The sequence below is a fragment of the Miniopterus natalensis genome, chromosome 14, assembly GCF_054644295.1.
Source record: "Miniopterus natalensis isolate mMinNat1 chromosome 14, mMinNat1.hap1, whole genome shotgun sequence".
In the NCBI taxonomy this organism is placed as follows: domain Eukaryota; kingdom Metazoa; phylum Chordata; class Mammalia; order Chiroptera; family Miniopteridae; genus Miniopterus; species Miniopterus natalensis.
The window spans coordinates 53,368,040-53,390,292 of record NC_142094.1 but is presented as its reverse complement, the minus strand read 5'-3'; the positions used below and the strand labels follow the sequence as shown (position 1 = coordinate 53,390,292).

At 47.7% G+C, this 22,253-nt stretch overlaps 2 protein-coding genes across 2 annotated transcripts in view; one reads left to right on the top strand and one right to left on the bottom strand.

Annotated features, from left to right (window-relative positions):
• Positions 1–7,314, top strand: part of EIF3A (eukaryotic translation initiation factor 3 subunit A) — a 33,773-nt gene extending 26,459 nt beyond the window's left edge. Inside the window, exons 19-22 of the mRNA XM_016206339.2 lie at positions 253–1,088; positions 3,866–4,061; positions 4,855–5,036; positions 6,095–7,314. Of these exons, the coding sequence (XP_016061825.1) occupies positions 253–1,088; positions 3,866–4,061; positions 4,855–5,036; positions 6,095–6,324 (1,444 nt within the window). The 3' untranslated portion in view covers positions 6,325–7,314. The remainder of the gene's footprint in view (positions 1–252; positions 1,089–3,865; positions 4,062–4,854; positions 5,037–6,094) is intronic.
• Positions 7,315–9,847: 2,533 nt separating this feature from the next.
• Positions 9,848–11,951, bottom strand: NANOS1 (nanos C2HC-type zinc finger 1). The gene has a single exon (XM_087824182.1). The coding sequence runs from the start codon at positions 11,949–11,951 to the stop codon at positions 11,088–11,090; it is 864 nt and encodes a 287-aa protein (XP_087680308.1). The 3' UTR covers positions 9,848–11,087.
• Between the last annotated feature and the right edge of the window lie 10,302 nt (positions 11,952–22,253).

Below are 22,253 nucleotides of genomic sequence, written 5' to 3'. Positions count from 1 at the left end.
TGAGTCCACACTCAACCACTGAGCCACTCCAGGTGGGCCAGATACCCTTTTAAGGCAGTTGTCTGCTTGTTGGTGTATTATTTGTTGATATAATATTTTGAATTTTGTTTTTTTAAATTAGGAAAACATTATTTTAGTAGGATTAATGAATTTACATTGAATTGACTTTTAAAAGTGAATTAAGTCCCAAAAGTATCATGTGCTTTTTAAGAAAATTTACTCTTAAATATGTTTGGCTTGTTTGCTCTGTAGGGAGTGGAGACGTGGAGAAGGGCGGGATGAGGAGAGGCCTCTTAGAAGAGATGAGGACCGCCCAAGGCGGTTAGGGGAAGATGAAGAGAGAGAGTCTTCTCTTAGACCAGATGATGATCGACTTCCCAGGAGGGGCATGGATGATGACAGAGGCCCTCGACGTGGTCCTGATGAAGATAGGTTCCCTCGCCGTGGGGCAGATGATGACCGGCATTCCTGGCGTAATGCAGATGACGACAGGCCCCCCAGACGAATCGGCGATGACGACAGGCCCCCCAGACGAATCGGCGATGACGACAGGCCCCCCAGACGAATCGGCGATGATGACAGGCCCCCCAGACGAATCGGCGATGATGACAGGCCCCCCAGACGAATCGGCGATGAAGACAGGCCTCCCAGACGAATTGGCGATGAAGACAGGGGAAGCTGGCGTCATATGGATGATGACAGACCCCCCAGACGAGGACTGGATGAGGACAGGGGAAGCTGGCGGACAGCTGATGAGGACAGAGGACCAAGACGTGTCGATGAGGACCGGGGGCCGCGGCGAGGAGGCGATGATGAGCGGCCATCCTGGCGTAACGCTGATGATGACCGGGGTCCCAGGCGAGGCCTGGATGATGACCGGGGTCCCAGGCGTGGGTTGGATGAAGATCGAGGACCTTGGAGGAATGCCGATGATGATAGAATTCCCAGGCGCAGTGCAGATGATGACAGGGGTCCTTGGAGAAACATGGATGATGACCGGGTCTCAAGACGGGCTGATGATGATCGGATGCCCAGCAGAAGGGGCGAGGACTCAAGACCTGGTCTCTGGAGACCATTTGTCAAACCAGGTAAAATTCTGGGGTTGAGAAAGTCAGATTGGATTCTTAATAGAATCTATTTGATGTATTTACAAGTAGAAAGTAGAAGTTTACACAGTCTAGTCTCCACTGTTCTGTAGCCGACAGTAGGTTGTTCCAAATAGCGACCATCGCAAATGACCACATTTTTGATTTTTTAGTAAGTTGTTTTTCAGCTGAAAAAAAATTAATGGATATGTGACAGATTGGTTTATATTCCTATTAGTTTCTAGATAAACTGATCTTTTATTTTTTCTTGAGTATCTGAGTGACTTACGTCAAAGCTTACTTACCTTCTACATCCCACCAAAACAGATGACTTCACCGTTTTTCCACTTTGTTTCCTTTTGCCATTTTGACTGCTTCCCGAACGACTTTTCATCCCGTGTCCATACCTTCAGTGTCCTTGCTCTTCAGGTTCTGTTCTGGACCAGCCTCCTTGTAATAAACGAAGAACAAAATAAACATACTAAGCATTTGTCTGTACTCTTGTCAACCATGGGATTATTCTCATGGCAAGAGCTCATTTCCTTATTTGTCAGTCTCAGGCCTGATTATCTTTTCATACTTGACTGTTCTTGAGCAATTGTATACAAATCTATAACTTATGTCATCTTCTCCAGATTGACTTCTTTCCTTACCTTCAGACCTGGTGTTTCCAACTGCATACTGTACACAGCACATCTCTACCTGGAAGTGTCATTGATGCTTCACACACAGTCTCTCAAAACTTACTTCATACACAAACACCCTACACACATACATACAAGCATCTGCTTCTCTTTCGGGTACCACTTTCCATCTAATTGTATAAGCTGCAAGTCTGGAAGTTCTTGGCTCTCTCATTCTTTAAGTTAAATCTTTTATTTTTAAAAAATATCTTTATTGATTTCAGAGAGAGGAAAGGAGAGGGGGAGAGAGAGAGATAGAAACATCAATGATGGGAGAGTCACTGATAGATAGCCTCCTGCATGCCCCCGACTGGGGATTGCACCTGCAATCTGGGCATGTGCCCTGACTGGAAATCGAACCCTGATCGCCTGGATCCTAGGTCGACGCTCAACCACTGAGCCATGCCCAGCCAGGCTAAATCTTTTATTTTGTTCAGTTCTGTCTCGTCAGTGTTCGTTAAGTACACCCACTTCTGTTCCCCCTGCATGTACTTGTGTCTGGGCCACCATCATTCTTTCTTTGAACTCCTGCTATTACTAGTTTCTGCTGGCTCTCCCACCTCCAGTTCAAGTATTTGTGCAATGACCAGTGTAATTTGTTCTAAATGCAAGTTTAAGTAAGCAGCTTCCTTGCCTTTACACTTAGTGGTTTCTGTTGTGTACTTCTCTCTTCTAGTCCCACTTTATTCTACTGTCTGGCTGTGTGACTTTGGGCAAGCCACTTAACTTTCCTGTGCCTCATGTAAAATTATGATAACAGTATAGTCAATTCTCATTAATTTGTGATAGTTGTGTTTTTTAAATTTGTGAATATTGAACAGTTTACTCCCAGGGAAAATACAAGGTTAGGTGCCTGTGAGCCTTCTGGTCAACTGGTTTTGTCAACTAGTCAACACACAACTTGTTTTTTATATTTCTATTTAAACATACCTTATTTAATATATAGTATTGATTCATTAACATTAGACTCATGGCCAAAACACTAATTTATTCCTGAATGAAGCTTATCTAACATATATTTTCTCCCATCCATTGCCTTCTTGTGCTTGGGAACACTAGAGAACACTTCAGCCCAATGCAGAAACAGTGAAATCACCAACCAAAAGCACAAAAATGCAAAACCATGGCACTAACTAGACCTCCAAAAGGACACTTACTTGAAATATGAGAGACGCAGCGAGAAGAGTGTCGCCTTATTCAACCTCTGCTGAGAATGTACTTGTCAGGCGACTCAGCTTTGCCGTGCTGTGGCATGTCTGCAAGTGACTGTAAAAGTTCTTGGGTATTAATTTTGGAGGTACAAATAAATTTTAGCATACAGGCAAATCAGCAAGTACGAAATCTCCTTAGCTCAGAGCTATGGATAGTATTGAATGAGTTAACATTATCAGGGTTTGGAATAGTGCTGTGGCACATGGTAATATAAATGCTAACAATAATAATTATTAGCCTTACAACTGTTATACATTTTCATTGAAATCTCTATTGCTTTTGGCCTGTCTGTGCGCATATATAAATAAATGTTTCTAGATTTGGACATTCCCTGGATAAGTGTGAGGTACTGGGCAGGACCCAAGGATTTATCTTTGCGTCATGATTACATGGGTGGTAAATGGTGGAGGGCAGGAATATGACAAGAAAGAGTGGTTTTGGTTAGAAAGGTTTTGAAAATGTTGCAAGATACAAGTGAACTCATAATTGGGACTCTGTTTTAGAGATCTAGCTCTAACCCTTCTCCTTTAAGTTTTCTGCTTAAATGAGTTGTTTACCATCAAAACATTGTTTATACACAGAATATCTGCATATAAAATACTCAACCTGGGCTACGTAAGTTTCTTATGTCATATGTTCCTGTATGTTAGAGAAACAGGATAGGTAGTCATAATTAGGAGCTGGGGTCTTGTGAAATGAGATAAATGGCCATAGTTTTGTTTTGTTTTCATGTATGTGTTTGTAAATGAGGTCGGAGTGTCTTAAATTAGCATTTAGAATGGTGATGGATTAATGTCAACATTAAGATCACTATTCATAGTTGCCGGTCTGTTTCTTGAGTGGATTTTTTTTTTTTTTTTTTTTTTTTTCTTCTTTATAAAATAGGTGGGTGGAGAGAGAAAGAAAAAGCCAGAGAAGAAAGTTGGGGTCCACCTCGAGAATCAAGACCATCAGAAGAACGTGAATGGGACAGAGAAAAAGAGAGAGAGAGTCAAGATCGTGAAGAGAATGACAAGGACCCAGAGAGAGAAAGGGACAGAGAGAGAGACGGAGATCGAGAGGATCGCTTCAGACGACCTAGGTTTGATACTCTAGTTAAAGCTATCTGTGGAGTTAAAGTTAGGATTATCTTATGTATTCCTGTGTATTCCTAATCGCTTTTGAGAGATGGTGCTCATCATTCCTCCCTCTGCCCAAATTTATCTATTGGCATCATAGCCTTTTTATAAAAAGAACTTTAGTGGTCATTTCATTGAATGTTCCTTCTTAACAACGTGTGAAATGGAGCATAAGCTGTGCAGCTCCAGGTTGTATAACTCCTTGGTAGTGGTACAAGCCCAGGTATCTCGACCAGTCCATTGCTTTTTCCCTAGGGTTTAGGTCAGTCAGCTTTATTACCCTTAAGTTATTGAAAGCCCCTATACTTTTACTAGTGGTAATTCTTGCTTGCTGCTTTTCGCCAAAGTGGCTTTGTACTGATAAATCTGGACCATCACTGTTCAGTAGAGTTTTCTACAAAGATCTGTAATGTCCGTCACAGTAGCCTATAGACACATTGGCTGTTGACCATTTGGAATATAGTCAGTGCTACTGAAGGAATGTCTGATTTTATTTTAGTTGATTTAAATTTGAGGAGTTGATTTAAGTTTGTGGATAGTAGCTACTGTGTTGGATGGCACACATCCAGATGTTCTTATTGTGCCATGCCTGAGGCAGCAGATTGAGATCAAGTGATGACTGTAAACTGTCCCTGTTATATTTGTAAACTGAGGACCATATGATATAATATGTGCACTATAGTTCTTGATATACTATAATTACCCATGTAGTCAGTCTAACACTAGAACTTAACATGTCATTTTGAATGGCTATAGGGATGAAGGGGACTGGAGAAGAGGACCAGCTGAGGAAGCTTCAAGCTGGAGAGATTCGAGTCGCCGTGATGATAGGGATAGAGATGACCGCCGGCGTGAGAGAGATGATCGCCGTGATCTAAGAGAAAGGCGAGATGACAGAGACCGCAGAGGACCTCCTCTCAGATCAGAACGTGAAGAAGGTAGGAATGGTCTGCACAGCTGCTGGACCGTTGGAGAACCATAACTGGTGGGGGAGTTAGGACTTTAATTATCTTACAAATTTATATGGGCACCAAAAAGAAGATAGTGGATATTTACTCAATTTAGAATTCATGCATGATTCTCATAAACTTGGTCAGTGGCTGCTCTGTAAAGTTAGTTCACCTCTAAATTCAAAGTATAGTAGTAGACTAATTAAATTGGATAGTAAGAAAAGTATATAGAGAGAAAAAGTTTACATGAAGAAACAGTTTATCAGTTCTTTAAAATAAGGTCATAGTAGAATAGTACAAAATGTAAATAAAACATTCTCTGAAATTGTAGCAGTTGAAACTTCAGTAGAGAAGTACTTTTAACACCTTGTTGACTGGTCATGAGTATACATGTGTTTCCGTGTTCGAATGTTATTGACTGGTCACAAGATAACTTGTGTCTGCACTTACATTAATTTAAGTAATTTTAAACACCTTGCTGACTGATCTGGATGGAAAAGTAGCTGACCACACTGGCGAGTTCTGGTTCAGAATAGCCTATCAGCAAGGTGTAATATTTAAAATGACGATTGTACTTAAGTAATTGTCTCACTAGCTTTTACTATTTCATTAGCACAACTTGATTATAAGGGTATTTCTATTGTAGCCATAATGGAAAATATTTTATGGCTAATTAGTTGTTAAAATTTCTTCAACAAGAGCCAGATAGTCTTTTTCATATTAAAATTTTCATTCAGCCAGGTTTTTGTCGCTTTGTCTTAGTTTTTGTGTTTGTTAAAACAATCAGGACACTTCCTGGGCCAATGATTTCTTCTTGTTTGCAAATTTGAATTATATCTCTTAAATCTATTTTAAAGGTTTTGTCAGAAAATGTATGAAAATGATTAAAATGTATTTCGTTTTACTGGTTTTTAATGGTGATTCTGTATTGTTACCTTCAGGACAGGATTTCTGAGTAATTTGAGGCATCCCTTTGCTGAAGTTTAGTTTAGTTTCAGGCAGTAGAACATAGTACAAACTTACTGTCTTTCCTTTAAACTTTTTAGCAAGTTCCTGGAGACGTGCTGATGATAGGAAAGATGACCGGGCAGAAGAGCGGGATGCCCCTCGTCGTGTTCCTCTTCCAGCTCTTTCAAAAGATCGAGAAAGAGACCGAGACCGAGAGAGAGAAGGTGAAAAAGAGAAGGCCTCATGGAGAGCTGAGAAAGATAGGGAATCTCTTCGTCGTACTAAAAATGAGACTGATGAAGATGGATGGACTACAGTACGACGTTAAGTCTCAAAATAACGGATTCAAACTCATGTCTTACATAGGTTTGATCACATTCAAGGATTATTATACTTGTGCTTCAACCAATCTAAATTGGATTCTTTAATGTTGTCTCACCATAACACAAAAAGCATGAACTTGTATTAATCCTATATAATAGATTGATCATGCACCGTTATCCACAGAAGGTTGGAAAACCATGCCATTTTCTGGAATTTAAGGTGTTGACATTATTTCATCAATCACTTGTTTACAAAAAAAGAAAAACTAAAAAATAAATTAAAAATGTGAACCCTTCAGGTATTGAGTAACACCCGTTATCTTGGTATAGAACTGATCTTTTTTCCTTTTGATTTTGAAATATCTGATATTAATTTGGACTGAAGTAAGGTTCTGTTATAGAAAATGTATTTCAAGACTAAAGCAGGGAGCTGAAACAATTTCCACCATTAGCAGTTCAGACATACCTCTAGGTGTTGAGATATCTAAATATAAAGTTTTTAGGTTCACTATAAGTGCAGTAAACATTACAAACATTGGATACAGTGGATTTTTCTGTAGCTTTTACTTGAAAGAAGGTGAGTATAAAGCAATTTGCAGTCATTATTGTAATGACAACAGTACTGCTCAAGTGTGAATCCGAAACAGTTACAGCTTTTAAATTTTAAAGCATCTGGTAAACTTGCCGAGTTATTTTCTGTTGCCAATAGCAAACTGCTTTTCCATTAATGGAGAATTCATGCCTTTCAAGCATTTTAAATATCACAATATTTATAAATGTGCGGTTTGGAGGAACTGTTTAAATTCTTTTTCTTAATTTCTTTTCTCTTCAGGATAGATTCTTTGAACAAGTAATTTGTAGTAACGACTGTGTTGACTTCAATTCTGGAGTGTAGTAGCTGTGTTCAAGATTAACTATTTGATCTTATTGAAGCCAACACAGAACTTGCTGCTGTGTTTTTTCTTTAATGACAAATAAAATACTTACAGAATTTATTTCTGTGTTGATTTGTGGTTATATTTAAAGTGTTTTGTTTATAATGGTGAATTTCCATATTCAGTTGAGTTTATTTTACTTTAGTTTTACCCATGCCATTAAACATCTCAGTATTTAGTATCGAAGAAAATAACCCAAGTATACTACAAAGCAAATGTGGCTAGGATGTTTCCCCTAAGACATCTTCATTAATGTGGACCTCTTAGTTTCCTTGTAATGCTGCACTCTCTCAGCTTGTATGCATTTGGGGGGGCGGTGTGTGTTTGTGGTGTACTATGTTTTCCTCTGAAATTAGAAAAGTCATAATTCAGACTTTATAGTGGCTATCGGCACTTAAATTATTTCTCATTATGAGTATCGGTGAGAATTCCTGTTGGTACAGCTCAGCTGTAAGGCCAGAAGAGGGAGTATTGATGCTGTTTCACTCAAATAGTGTCAGGTGCAGCCTTTTCTTTTTGCTGTTATCAATGATGGAAACCACTTTTTAAACATTTACCTTTCTTTCCAAACAAGTAGAAGCCTTTAAAAGGTCTTTTGTGGGGAGAGGGCCTTTTCTTTTGTAACAAATAAAAGAAGTTGGGGCAGTAACCTATTCCGGGTCTTAAGTTACTAGAGCCAGACTGTACTGACATCACAGGCCCCAGTGGACAATTCGTTTAAGCGGATTTGTTTAGATGAGTTGCAGATGCATGTTCGCCGATCAGGCTTCCAGGCTCATCTGCAAGCCCACCCTTTCTGTCAGGACCCATTTTCAGACATGCGGTTCTCCCAAGTTTTGTCTTGGTAGTCAGAATCCAGAGCACAGGATAAGAGCGGAAATCTGCTGGTTTGTCACCCTGCTCTTAGGTTTCCACTCTCAGGGCCTTATACTCCCTGCACCTACACTCCTCCCCTCCCACCAATATATTTTTTCACACGTGTCAAAGCTGACCAACCAACTTACTAATGTGTACAAGTCTTTCATGTTCCCAGTGGCTACTGCATTTTTAAATGAGAATACCATTACTGTTAATACAGGTGGATGAGAGTAGGTGGAGACAGTGGCCAAAAAAACCTCTACAACCCCATTAGTCCATAGTGGCTACCAGGAGGAAGTTGGCATCTGTACATGTGGGATGTTTTCCTGTCAAGGACTACCTGTTTTGCCTTTTACCTTTTTGACTAGGTTGATTTACAAGGCTAACTGACATACGTGGGACACTATGGAAGGTGTTTTTCATGTTGTGGGTAAGAATAGACTAGAAAATTAGGACTAAAACCTTTTTCCCTTAAAGTACATATATTTGTGGTATTTAAAACACATAATTTTGGCTTATAATAAATCTTTGCCAAAAGTTGTAATTATAGTAATTTTGCAGCTTCCAAAAGGACTTCACAGGAAAATTTTAATAATTCAGAGACATTAAAAGCCACTGGAAATGTCACTACGGATGAGAGGCAGGTTAAGGCTGTCTGTGCCTCCATGGTTTTCCTCAGTACTCCATAGACATTGTTTTGCTTTTAGCCATTATGTAGTTTTTATGAAAATACTTGTTTTCAAGCTGAATTGGAAGGTTGATGATTTTAAATATATTAGTGTGGTTAGTATGCTTTTCATGAGAGGTCTCTAGAAAATGGTAGTAATTGTCTCTCTGTTCATGTAACTATTTTAATGTTAGCTGGAAAAGGCAAATTTTGGGGGGAGGGATACAGGGTGTGTTTTAAATGGATTAATACAGTGGTTGCTGAACTAGTTGTGAGGGTCTTTTGGATACCTTTTCCTATAGTCTCCTGACATCGGGACTTGAACTCCATGTTGTGTGTGTTCCTGGTTAGGCACGTCACACCAAAGGACTTGGATATTGAAGCTGTATTAAGTAAGGCTACATGCCTGAGACCTGGAAACTCTAGAATTTTGCTCTTTTTAAAATACAAAGTAGCTGCCTGCCTACTCCTCATGGTCTGGAGAATGCACTGATCTGTTCATGTGACTCTTGAAAAGTAGAACAGCAGTGGGAGGGGTAACATGAATTAATATTGACCTGAAAACTACCCCAAAAGCACAACTAATTTAAGCTGATGAATTTTCTAGCAAAATGAGTAATGACGTGGCTTTGTTCAGCTACTTGAGTTTAGGCCCAGTCAAAGCTGAGTTCTATGACCTGGGGCTAGACTAGCAGGAGTGGCTTTTTTCCTGGCCAAAAAACAATATACCTGTCCCCCGTCCCTCTCCCTTGTTTTGATGCACCTATCCTCAAAAGGCTCACAAGCTATCCAAGGTTATTTACCCGAGCCTCTCTTACGCCTTCAGAGCAGTGTTCAAGCCAGTTTGCTGTGGAGGAAATTTTGCTCTTCAATATGAAAGTCTAACAACCTAGCTAAACTCACCTACTGGAATTTTTATATAGACAATCTTGCTTCTATTTTCAGAGTTAAGCATTTTGTGTTTCAGGTGAGTTATTTGCCTCCTGTCTTTATAGCGACATGTCATGGTGTGGCATTCAACTTGGATTTAAAAATGAGGGTGGGAGGTAAAGTGGTTGAGAACCTTTGCCTAAGGATTAGGTTTAACTCATTTATGGATAACTGGTGGGGTTCCAGAAACAGACTGGGGTCTTCCAGTGAGAATGGGAACATAGGTTTTGTTTCTTGTCTCCAGCCCCTAACTCTAATTAGTGCTTATTCTGGTTTGAGGACTGCCTACAGCCAGGCAGCTCAGACTGGAACCTTCTTGAACGCAGGTTATTACAGTAACCTTCCAGAGTGCAAAGGATTTCATCTTCCATTTAGTTTGAGGGGCAACAGCTGGAATGAGCTTTCCACTATTTAGGAATCCTAAGAGTGATTCAGGGTTAATTATGCTCCCTCCTGATCTTAGTATCACAAGTGTGTTTCAAGAACTGGAAGTGGTGGGTGGGTGCACAGACAAAAAGCCAAGCCAAGTAGCAAAGTTATAGGCAAGATTAGTGAATTCATATACTGTTACTGTATAAATACACGTCATATTTTTTTAAACAGCACCATTTCCAAATGTATACACAATATGATTATAACGGCACGATTTTTAAAGGTGGAAAATGCTAGCTGCTAGTTTAGTAATAAAAGGTCTGGTACATAAAATAAAGAGCTGTATCCTACCTGCTACAGATTGTGCATTTTTACACCTCCAGCTAGGACAGAAGCCACAAGGAAGGGACACCCACCCAAATTAATGCTGGAAAGTTGACTTTAAACCTTCACTTCTCGAAACTGATGCTACCAGGGCTTGCGTCGCCTGGAATTAGAATAACTGGTTAAGGACAACTAAAATACTGTCTCAAACAATAAAAGTCATTTTACCGACATTCCGTAAAATGCCGGTTTTAAGTTCAATTAAGAGGCTTTTAAAAAAATATTCTAGACCTAGTAAAGTGCCTCGATTAATAAAAATTAAACATCCAAGATTAGATTGAGACCATTTCATACTGACGCGCATCTAAAACGGGTCGACGAAATACAGTAAAGAAACAGCGCCTCTGAGTTGCCATATTTCAGTTCGCGGAATACACGCAGCCTCGCCGTCCGGATGCGCACAAACGCGAAGCCAGAGAGAAATCAGGGTTTCAGCGTCTCGTCTTCAACCACAGTCCTCCGAACGGCCGGCTCGCTTTGAAAAAACCAAGACGACATCCCAAGTCGAACCCACCGCTGAGCTCCCCGGCTCCCCGGCAGCGAGGAGAGACCTGGCACGCAGACCACGAGCGGGAGTGTGCAGGCGGCGACCCTGGGGGCGCCAGGCGGCAGCAGGCCGGGCTCAGCGCAGCTTCTTGCCGGGCGCGCCGTCCCTGGTGCCGCGCGGGGGCGGCCGGGCGGCGGGCGGCGGCGGCACTTTGGAGAGCGGGCAGTACTTGATGGTGTGCGCGTTGTCGCCGCTGGCGCCGCACAGGGGACAGGTGTAGCGGCGAAGCACCGGGCACAGCACCCGCCCGTCGGGTCCCTTCAGGATGTGGGTGGTGTAGAGCGCCACCGCCTCCTTGTTGTTCCGGCAGAACACGCACACCTGCAGCTCGGGCTTGAGCAGCCGGGCGGCGGCCGCCCCGGAGGCTGCGTGCAGCCGGGCCTCGGCCGCCCACGCCGGGGCCCGCTCCTCGCGCGGCGCCACCTCCGCCGCGGCAGCAACGGCCGGCGCGCAGCCCAGCAGCACGGCGGTGGCGCGGCCGGCGAACGGGCTCAGCTCGGCGAAGCGCTCTTCCAGCAGCCCGGCCTCGGCGGGGCCCGCGCACAGCTCCAGCGCGCCCCCCAGGTAGCGGGCCCGGGACCCCGGGTCGTCACTGTCGTCGTCGTCTTCGTCGTCTTCGTAGTCCGGCGGCCCCAGCGGCGGCCCCAGCGCCCCGGGCCCGGTCCCCGCGTGGGGGGAGCAGCAGGACGACGAGGAAGAGGAGGGCGGGGATCCGCCACCGCCGTCTCCGTCGCCACCGCGGGCGCAGCCGAAGCGCTGCTCGCCGTCCACCGCCTTGGTGATGAGCGTGGCAAGCCCCAGGTAGTCGTTCCACGAGCTGAAGGGCTGCGGGTGCGCTGGGCCCTGGGCGCTCACGTAGCGGGCGCTGGGCACGAGCGCCATGGGCGGGGGGGCGCGGCCGCGGCGGGGCGAGTGGGGCGCCCACGGGAAAGCCTCCATGGGCGGGCTGCGGGCCGCGCGCGCCGCCTCCCCGCCGCCGGCGCGGGCCGGACGGAAGGGACGCGCGGAGCTCTCCCGCCGGCCTGCCGCGGGGGTGGGGCCGCCTTGCCGCCTTTTATCAGGCCGGTTCCTCCCCGCCCCTCGGCCTCGCCGCCACGGCCCTGCCCCCCTGCGCTCCCCCGCCCCGCCACCTCGCCCGCGCCCCGGACGGAGGCGGAGCGGAGGCGGGCGCGCCCGGGACGGGCGGGCGGTGCGCGCGCTCCGCTCCGGCCCGCGCAGATCTCGCGCCCAGCGCGGCGCCGGCCTCGCCAGCTGCGGGGAGGCTTTCATTCTGGGAGGGGGCGCGCGAGGCGCCTCCACGGGCCCTGGCGCTAATTGGCTGCCGACCGGAGCCCCCCTGCGCCGCGGGTGCCGCTCAGGACGCTGATTGGTGGAACCGGGGGAGGGGCGTGCCCTGCCCGCGCTGCCCGGCGGGGCGGGGTACGTAGCGGAGAGAGGAGCCGGGGAGGGGCGGCTGCTGGGGCTCGCCTCCGCCTGCGCCCTGCGCCCTGCGCCCTGGGCTTGAACAGGTGACGGGGCCCGGGGCTCCGTTGTCCTGGTGGTGACACTCGCCGAGGACGGGGGTAGGTATGGCGACGGGGGAATGCCCCAAGGCGCACGCACCCACCTCCCAGCCCGGGCCAGAAGCCCCTCCTCGCCTCCCCCCTCCGCACCAGCATCCGCGAGAAAGGCTGTGGGCAGGCAGGACTGGGCGCGATCCGAGGGTGCCGTTTTAGAGTCAGCGCCGCCCAGCAGTCAAGCAACTTCCGTTTGCACAGCACTTTGGAGAGATTTCAGCTGGATGAAATCCTCGCGCAAACCTCTGAGGTGCACAGAAGTTCGGGTTCTCCCCGTAGTTAGTGGAGGGACGCAGCACTTCTTCCCACAGCGCCTCGGTAGGGATGGGGACCGGGCCAGACAACCTCCCAGCCCTAGGATTGGGGGTGTGGGGGTGTGGTGTCTGGTGTAGCTCCCCTCCAGTCCCCCCGGGGGGCTGTACCGAAATCTGAGGTGTAATGCGCAATTTGAAAAGCAAAGCATATTCAGCATCACAGTTGAATACTTTGAAACGAATACAGTGTTTTTGTAAAAACAATGGGAAAAAATCTTACTAGGAGGGTGCCAGGTGGTCATGCCCTTCCCAGGAGAAGGGGCAACACTTCTCTTGTGTTTCATGGGAAGGTACTGGGCTCTCCTTGCAGGGCTCTCCTCTGGTGGCTGGGCTGGCAGGGCAGGGCTTCCCTTCCCGCATGGCTACTGGGACAAGGAGCGGGCTGCTGGTGCTGGCAGCCCTCATCAGGCGTGAGGCCTGCCCACAGCTCTGGCTGCGCCCAGGGGAGGATGCCCAGATCCTAGGGCTGGCGCCAGTTCCCAACAGAATGAATGAGTGGATCAGAATGTCAGCAGTGGACAGGGTGCCTGGGGTCATCCAACCCGATCTTACTGTACAGATGGAGTAAATGGACTCTGGGGAGAGGAGGACTTCCTTCAGGTCATACAGGGAATATGTACCAGCAGGAACTAGGACCTGGGCCCCATTGCGGCTGGCTTGGTGGCCTTCCTGCTTCACCATGGACCCCGAAGGCATTTCACAACAGGAGTTCACATGCACATCAGAGGCCACCAGAAGATGCGGCCATGCCTTTGGCTTGGGCCGCTGCCCTCGAGGACAACCCAGGGAAGTGGCAGGCACAGGGAAGGACTTGAGGCAGTAACATGACGCCTGTTCTGGCCACCTGTCCGTGTGAGGGGTTGAAGATACGTTTTCCTAGTCTCTTCCTCACCTCCTACTCCCTGAAGCTTGATCTAAGTCCTGAAACCAGGCAGTAATATTCTGTACTTGCCAACCCAGTTCCTTTTTCAAGTTTGTGTTGGCACCCAAATGAAAAGACCATTCCTTTATTTCCTCCCTTTCTCCCACCAAAAATAAATAAAAGAGCCCGTAAGGCATGGGGCTCCCGCAGAAGTGTGGCAGGTTTGCTGACACAACTCTGAGCTCTTAGCACGAGAGCAAGGCCCCCAGAGTGGTATGAAGGTTATAATTCTATAAATGGAAAATTCCACTCTGTTCGCACAGCCCTGCAGCCTGCATACTTTCAAGGTATGCAGACCTTGCAAGCTTTGAGGGGGAGCCGGTGTGCTGAGGACAACTTCTGCAAGGAAAGTTTAAAACCGCCAGCTGCTGTGTCTGTCTGATCCCCCTTGGTCAGCCCCAAGAGAGGCCGGCAAAAAGTGAGGCCTCTCCTCTCCTACATGTTGTCTGCCTGTGGTTTTACAAGGGGAATAAAAATCTTTAACTGCACGTGAAGAACCGAGTGCCTTGATTTAGAGCTGCCGACTGGGTGGGTGGGTAGCGACGATCGCCAGGAGATGCCCCGCAAAGGGGTGGATGGGATGTCATGTGTTCTGGGGACCTGGCTCTGTGCTGTTTCCACAGGCAGCTCACCTTGTCTGCTTTCAGCCTTGTCCACTGTCAAACCCTAGTAGGTCTTTGTCCCGGAAAGGATACCTGGAAGTGGAGCCCAAAGTGCATGAAGGCTTTTGTTTTGGGGCACATACTGGCCTCAGTGCACTGGGTGGCTGTAGGCAGGCCGAGGTGGTGCCTGGTTCAGCTCTGGGTTAACTATAGTTACTTTTGTCTCCAGGCCTAGGCTTCAGCCTGGCTGGGAGCTCGCCAGCTCTCCTTGAGGTGGTGGAATTGACTTCAGAGGTGTGCTTAGCACCTTCCCTTTCCAGAAGTCTGAAACAAAACTGACAGAAATAGCCAGAGTATGCAAGTGTCTTCGAGGGACACCTCAGATTGGTGGAGGCAGGAAGACATCAGGATGGGCCTCATCACAAAGGTGAGGGTGTTGCTCAGTTTCCTCTGGAATGGGCCTGCAGGCACAGGCAGGAGGCTCTGGCAGCCCAGGGGTGGGTGGTAGGAAGGCCACTGGGCTCTGTGTCCCCACTTCTCCCTGTGGCCCCCAGCCTGGGCCATTTCCTTTGCTGGCCGCAGAACTGAACCAGAGGAGGCAACACACAGGCCTCAGGCGTCTTGAGGCTCTTCAGAAACATGAGGTCAGCCCCGGGGAATGAAGCAGCTTGGCGGGTGTCCAGGCAGCCACAGAGATGCTGTTTGTCAGACTCTGGGTTCCCGCTGACTCGCCTGCCAAGCTCTTTCGAGGGGCAGGAAGCGCTTCGGCTCCCCAGCCGTGGGGCTCTGCTGCGGGTGAGGCTCATCTGGGCGCATTGGGGGCTCTCTCTGTAACAGTGTTGACTTTGTCCATAGCCTGTCCCTGGCCAAACTCAGAGAGTCCTGGGGATGGTGCTCCTGCCCTTTGGGGGCTTGGAGTTGGCCGTAGTGGGTTGAGAAGGCACGTGGTGCAGTGGCGGGAGCTTGCTGAGCCCGTGGCTGGGTTTTCTTCCTGGGCCTCTCTGCAAAGTCGCATGGCCTTAGATGAGGGACTTAACCACTCTCGGCCCCAGCTCCTTCCTGTCTTCAAGCAGGGCCTCATCAGTGGAAAGTGGCAGCCACTTCCCCCTTCTTGTCTGCCCTTGTTCCAAGTGAGTCCCCTCCCTCAGCCTCGGGGATGAACTGTGACAGGTGGAAGGCAGCAGAAACATCCCATTTCCCCTGGGCAAGGGTTGGGTTAGGAGAGGGCTGGTGACCCTGTCCCAGTCCCTGGTATATAAGAGGACGTGTGTTAGGAGGACTCTGGGAGGGAGTTTGCTCCCTTGTTGAAAAAAAAAAAGTAACCAACAAACTGCCTCACTTTCTCCTGGCCACCGGCAGGCTGTGGAGCTGAGGCTACCCCGAGGGACAAGTCTTAAGGACAAGAAGCTGGCACACTGGTGATGGCTAACCTTGGGGACATCTCCCTTGATGACTTGGTGACTTGTTGCACAAGATAAACATCTTTGTGGTTTTAGCCACTGAGTCCGGTTTTCTTTTACCTGCAGCTGAGTTTGTTCTAATTGAAATGTGCAGTAATATGGAAAAAAACGCGCTTGGTGGTCCTGTCGGGAAGGGAGGGTACAGTATTCTGGCCAGAGGAGGTGACAGCCAGGCTGGAACTGTGTATGTGGACAAGAGCAGGAAGGAAATGAGAGAACTGAGAACAGGGGCTTTGCCGGGTCTCCCGTCACGGGGCCTTGCCTGGCGCTAAGGCCTCCCAGCTGATGGTGATGATAGTGACGCGACCGCAGGTCTTCAGACCAGGTGCTTCTCTGCGTCGGCTCACGGACCTCGACGCAGCAGCCACGTGAGGCAGGTGCTGCGCTTGGCCTCGTGTTACAGCCCAGGGGCAGGCCCCTCAGCTCACGAGCAGCAGGGCTCACGTGAAACCTGTGTCCATCTCACTGCACAGCTGGGCCTGCTCCGTGCAGCTGGTCATCCTCCGGGGACACATGGGAGAGGCTGCAGGAGCACAGGCGGCAGGGACAGGAGGAGACGGGAGAGGGAGCTGCCTGGGGCAGAACTGGGCACACCCCACCCTGTGTCAGATTGCCCCCCAGACAAAACCGCTTCCATGTCAAAATGGTCTGGATTTTTCTATTTACCCAGTAGTGGATTCTTAGGTACAGTGAGTAACCCTTTTTGTCTGTAACACACCCGCCCTCCTCCCCAGAACGTGGTTTGCGTTTAGAAACCTGGGTTGTCCACGTTTTGTTTAAAGCAGGATATGCTGGGAAGCTGACAGTCTGAAAGGCAGGTATCCTGGGGCTGATGGTGCTAATAATAATAGCAATAACAATAGCTCTCAGGCACTCAGCATGAACTCATCTCTCTTCTTAAATCTTCCCAGCAGTCCTATAGTGATACCCATTTCAAGAAAAGGAAATGAAGTTTGGGGAGGCAAAAAGAGTGTACCCAGCATCTCCCAGCTGGTTAGGTGCCCTGGGCCTTTCTAAAGCTTCAGGTGAAAGTGTTTCCCTCATTGAGCTGCTCAGGCAGGTGCTGGTCCTGGTAGGCACGGAGGGGTCAGCTGCTCTGTTGGGGTGACTGTTTTCAAGATTGCTCAAATCCTAGACATCTGCTGGTCTTACCTGACTTACACGTACATTTCCCCAGCTGTCCCAAGTTCCCTAGGAGTTTCTTGTGCCTTGACAGTGCCTGTCTGTGATGGAGAGTTGGCAGTAGTGTCTGTCCTGGGGCTTCTGGGGCTTAGTGACCAGAAAGAAGGAGGGTGATGGCTTAGGCTGGAGTAAATTGAGCAGCCTTGAGCAAGTCATTCCCCTTCTTTGGACCTTGGTTTTCTCTCATTTAAAATAATTGGATGGTCTAAGTGTTTTCTTGCCTCTTTCTAGCTCTAAAGTTTGTTTGTTCACCATCAAGGCCTAGGACTGAGTGGTGGGTAAGACTGACATTCTCCAGAGCTCCTGGAGCTCACCTCTATTTGGGCAGACAGACGTGCAAACAGGTGATGATGCTTTGGTGGGATGCTGATTGGTTTTCCCTGGCTGCTGTGATAAATTGACTACCAACATAGTGGCTTAAAACACACTTATTTTCTCACCACTCTGGACGTTAGAGGTCTGAAATGGGTCTTGCTGGACTGAGATCAGGTGTCTGTCTGCAGGGCTGGCTCCTTTCTGGAAGCTGTAGGGGAGAACCTGTTTCCTTGCCTTTTCCAGTGTCTAGAGGCCGCCTGGGTCCCTTTGACTTGTGCCCCCCTCCCCCGCCCTTCTTCAAAGCCAGCATCAGGAACTAAGTCCATCTGACCTTACGCTGCCATCTCTCTGTTTTTCCTTCTGCGTCCCTCTTCCACATTTAAGGACCGTTGTGATGATGCTGCGCTCCTACTCCAGGGAAGCCTCCCTGTTTTAAAGTCAGCTGGTTAGCAACCTTAATTCCATCTCCAATTTTAATTCCGTTTGCCATGTAAGGTAACGTGGTCACAGGTCTGTGTGGCCACTGTTGTGCTGACCGCACTAGCTGTGTGACCTTGGGCAGGTATTCTCTTTGAACCTCAGCTTCATTTATAACAGGGTTTCTTTTTATTATTTTTTAAACCCTCATCCAAGGATAAGTTTATTGACTTTTTAGAGAGAGAGGAAGGGAGAGAGAGAAACATTGATCAGCAGTCTCCTGCACACACTCCAACTGTGGATCAAACCAGCAACCCAGGTATGCTCCCTGACTGGGAATCGAACCCGCAACCTTTTTGGTGTATGGGGCAATGCTCCAACTTAACAGCACCATTGACATTTATTGACATAAAGAGAATTCTTGGTTCTGGGGGCTGATCTGTACATTGCGGGATGCTCAGCAGCATCCCTGGACTCTATCCATTCGATGACAATAGCAATTGCCTCCTTTCCCACAATGTGACAACCAAAAATATCTCCAGACTGTCACATAGCCCTTGGGGGCACAAACGCCCCTGGTTGAGAACTGATCTATAGAATAGGTACTTCACAGGGTAGTTATGGGGATCAGACAACATGGTGAGAGTAAAAGGTTCATTAGGATAGTGGCTTAGGTCCCTCCCGTAAGTGGTAGCTATCTGTATTTTACTTCTCTGAACGCACATTACTGTTATAGTAATTAAAAGTTATTAGAAACAAACTTTTAGCAGTTGCGCACTAGGCTTGAAGATGAAATATTCCCCAAAGCCCAAGGTACCTTTTCAATAAAAATACTACAAGTGAATTTTAATTATTCAAATAGTGGGTTAATTCCTATTATGAAAAATTTTAACAATATAGACAAGGCTAATGTTTTCCTTCATCTCCTCAACCCCCACCCTCTTACCATTTCCTTCCCAGAGGTGACCCCTGAATATAAGTGCCATGAGGACAGGGACTTCACTTGTATTTTTCATCATTTTATCTCCAGAGGTAGAAGTGGTGCCAGGCACATTGTAGACATTCAGTCCATGTTTGTTGAATGAATGAATGAGCTTAGTGTGTATTATTCCAGTTCTTTTTAAAAATTTGCTATATATATATCTTACTGGTTATTATTACACCCTGTTTTCACAGTTTACTAGCCATATGGTCAAGTTACCGAACCTCACAGAACCTTAATTTTATCTGCCAGACAGGGTTAATAATACTACTGCCTGGGATTTTACAAGGTATGCCACGCACTTATATGAGCATGCCCACACATTCTTTTAAATTTAAATTTAGTACATCTGTGAGCCTATGTGTTGTTCTGCAGTTTGTTTTTTCCACTTAATATGTCTTAGGAGCTTTCCAGGCCAGTACATATAGAATCATCTCCTTTTTAGCTTCTATAAAGATGAACCATGGTCTATTTAAGGGTTGGTGTCAAACTCCCTGCTCTCCAACTCCCAGTGTCTGGCAGGTGCTCAACGAATAAGTATCTTTTGCTGAATCATTGGACAAAGTGCTCCACAAGCCGGAGGAGCCCGTTGATATTTTAGTTTCCATCAACTGTTCAAATCTTTGAGTCTCTTTAGTTTGAATGCGTCAGAGTCGGGTCTGGAAATCTACCCGAGATTATTTTTAGCCTTTTTGGCCAGGGGACCAGCCGCTCTGTGGAAACGTGCGCTCAGGGCCAGAGGCTTGTCTACACGTGCTGCCTTCAGCAGGCGGTCACCGGCTCTGGGTGACCTGCCTGGGCCCAGGGTGGACCTGCCTCGGAAGCTGGTGCGGAACCTTGAGTCCCGAATCTTCCAACAGGACTGGGGGCTCTCCTGGGGTCAGCTCTAGCCAATAGGGAAGGGACCCGAGGGGATTCCTGGGTGCTTTCCTGGTCCTGATCAGACTGTCTCTATGACGGTAGCTGGATGCTGATGGGACATTGCACTCTGGCCGCAGCCTCTGCCCTAGCTGGTTTTGCTCAGTGGTTAGAGCGACGGCCCATGGACTGAAGGATCCCGGGTTTGATTCCAGCCAAAGGCATGTACCTCAGTTGCAGGCTTGATCCCTGATGCTGTTCAGGTTGTGTTTGGGAGGCAACCAACCAATCGATGTGTCTCTCTCACATCGATGTTTCTCTCTTTCCCTCTCTCCTTCTCTTTCCCTTCCATTCTTCTGAAAATGCAATGGAAAAATATCCTCAGGTGAGGATTAAAGAAAAATTAAAAGTATAGAAGGATAGATATAAAATTGCTAACAGTGGTCATTTCCAGGAGCTGGAATTATGGGTGACCTTTTTTGCATAGTAATAGATACATTTTTAGAAAAATGGAATCGGAGCAGCAACATGCTTCCTGGCCTGCAACTTGTAGAAAGCTTGGCAGACAGTGGAAGAAATGTTTTCCTATAATAAATTAGAAAGTGTTTTATTTTTCCTTCAGCTAATCTTTCATAATAAATTTAATTGTGGTGTGGCAGGGCAGGGCTCTTTCAAATAATTCTTTCCTGAAACAACATCTGCTGGTCTCACATTGCCAGAAAGGACCCTTGATAAGTTTGAAGTTGGTGAAGATAAAATACTAATTTTACAATTTGCCCATATTTTGCTTTGATTTGAGATGAGCTGCATGGGGGCCATACAGGGAGGGCCCAAAGACACCTGAGAGTAACCTTTGGGGTCCACAGAGCAGGAGAGTTCTGCCGGGGCTGCAAATCTGTGATAGTGGAACCTTCTGCCACCTGGTGGGGCCTTTCCTCCACCTTCTCCAACACCTGTTCCTCCTGAGTGCATGTGGCTCCATCATTTGGACATCCCTTTGGGTGATGCCACCTCTTATATCAGCCACCTTCATCCTGCATCTGATGTCTGGAGCCCTCACGGAGTCCTGGAGTCTCAGGGCTGCTCATGGATCATGGTGAGGCCCAGGAGTGGTCAGAGCAGAAGAGCTGGCCAGTGGGGGTCAGGGCCAGCATGCCTGGGAGATCCCAGCAGGGCCCCTGCTCCTAGTGTAGGGGAGCAGGAGGCCCCAGGTGGCCCTAGAGAGAGCAACAGTGCAGGGAGGAGGCAGGAGGGTCTTCATGGCACCAAGCCTAGGAGCTGGGCTCTGCTGTTACTTGCTGAGGGGCCTCATGTGTGTGGTTTCATTTTCCCTGAACCTCAGTCACATGGTCAGTACTATGGGGCAGGAGCTCCCCAGCCAGCTGGTGTGAGGATACAGTGAGAATAGATGGAGGCATTCTGTAAACCATGGAGTGCTGGGCAGGGCACAGTCGCCCCTCAGCCCTTCCTCCTAGCGCTGACCTCCCTGGGGAAATTCTGACCCTTTGTCACCTGGCTGCCAGGGACAAGCTGAGATGGGGACAGCAGTGAAACAGGGGGCCTGCTTTACTCCAGCCAGAGCTGCGGGCGGGCTGTGCAGCACTGTCTGAAGGGCGCCCCCTGGTGTCCATGGCGATGGGTTCCTCCTTCCCTGAGTTTACAGCCCCTTTGCAGGGAGAGTTGCACCCTGCATGGTAAAGCAGGACTTCAGGGCTGGGACCACCCTCCGTCTTTCCTCATCTGCAACTTCTGCTGCACAGTAGAGTCACCTGGGGGATTCTTACAACTAGGATGGCTGACCCTCCCCAGTTAATTAAATCAGACTGGAGGGTGGGGCTCTGGGATGGGTATGTTTTCTAGGCTCCCCAGGTAATTGTAATTGCAGGTCAAGTTGAGAGCCCTGCTGCAGGGTGATGAAGTTCAGCTGCCTTGAGAAACAATAATAGCAGAAACGTGAGTAGAATCTGCAGACTTGTAATCGTGCATGTCAAACAGTATACTATTCCCCATCTAAAACAGAAGCGGTAGGAGATAAAGCAGGAAATCGTGTGTGTTTTTTGTGTTTTTGTTTTTTTTTTTTGACAGAAGTCGATTCTAAGTTAAGTATTCCCGAGAGAAAAGCAGGGGAAACATTTTTACCTGTCCATCACTTGTCCTTAGAGGACACAAATAAAATACGTTAGCTCCTTGACTTGGTCAATGCCCCATGAAGAATTTCCCAATCTCCTGCTTTTTTTTGGCCAGCATTCTGAAATCTGAGTGGGGGAAGAAGGCTGTGGGTCTCCATATCCAATATGTCAGCTTTGCTTTAATTTCCTGTTTTCGGCACAGGTCCTCCCTCCCTGTAGTTTCTTGATGTCCCCCAGTGGAGAGAGCCTCTCTTCCTTCCCCCAGGGAATCGGCATCCAGTCTTCTCTGGGGCAGAAGGGGCATTTGGCCAAGTACGGGGAGTGGGAGAAGTAACTGGGATCTAACTGCTTCTTAGGTGGCCTTTCAGCTACTAACCGTCATGTTTCCAACCCCCCCTCGCCCCTCCTGCCGGGGTACCTGGTGCTGGGTTCTCCCGTGTTCGTCAGGTTGGGTCTCGGCTTTCTCCCCTTGTCTTCCTCTGTCAGTTACAACTTACCCATCTG

Excerpts from the sequence above, each read along its gene's own strand:
- NANOS1 (XM_087824182.1), bottom strand. The coding sequence starts at position 11,951 with ATGGAGGCTTTCCCGTGGGCGCCCCACTCGCCCCGCCGCGGCCGCGCC.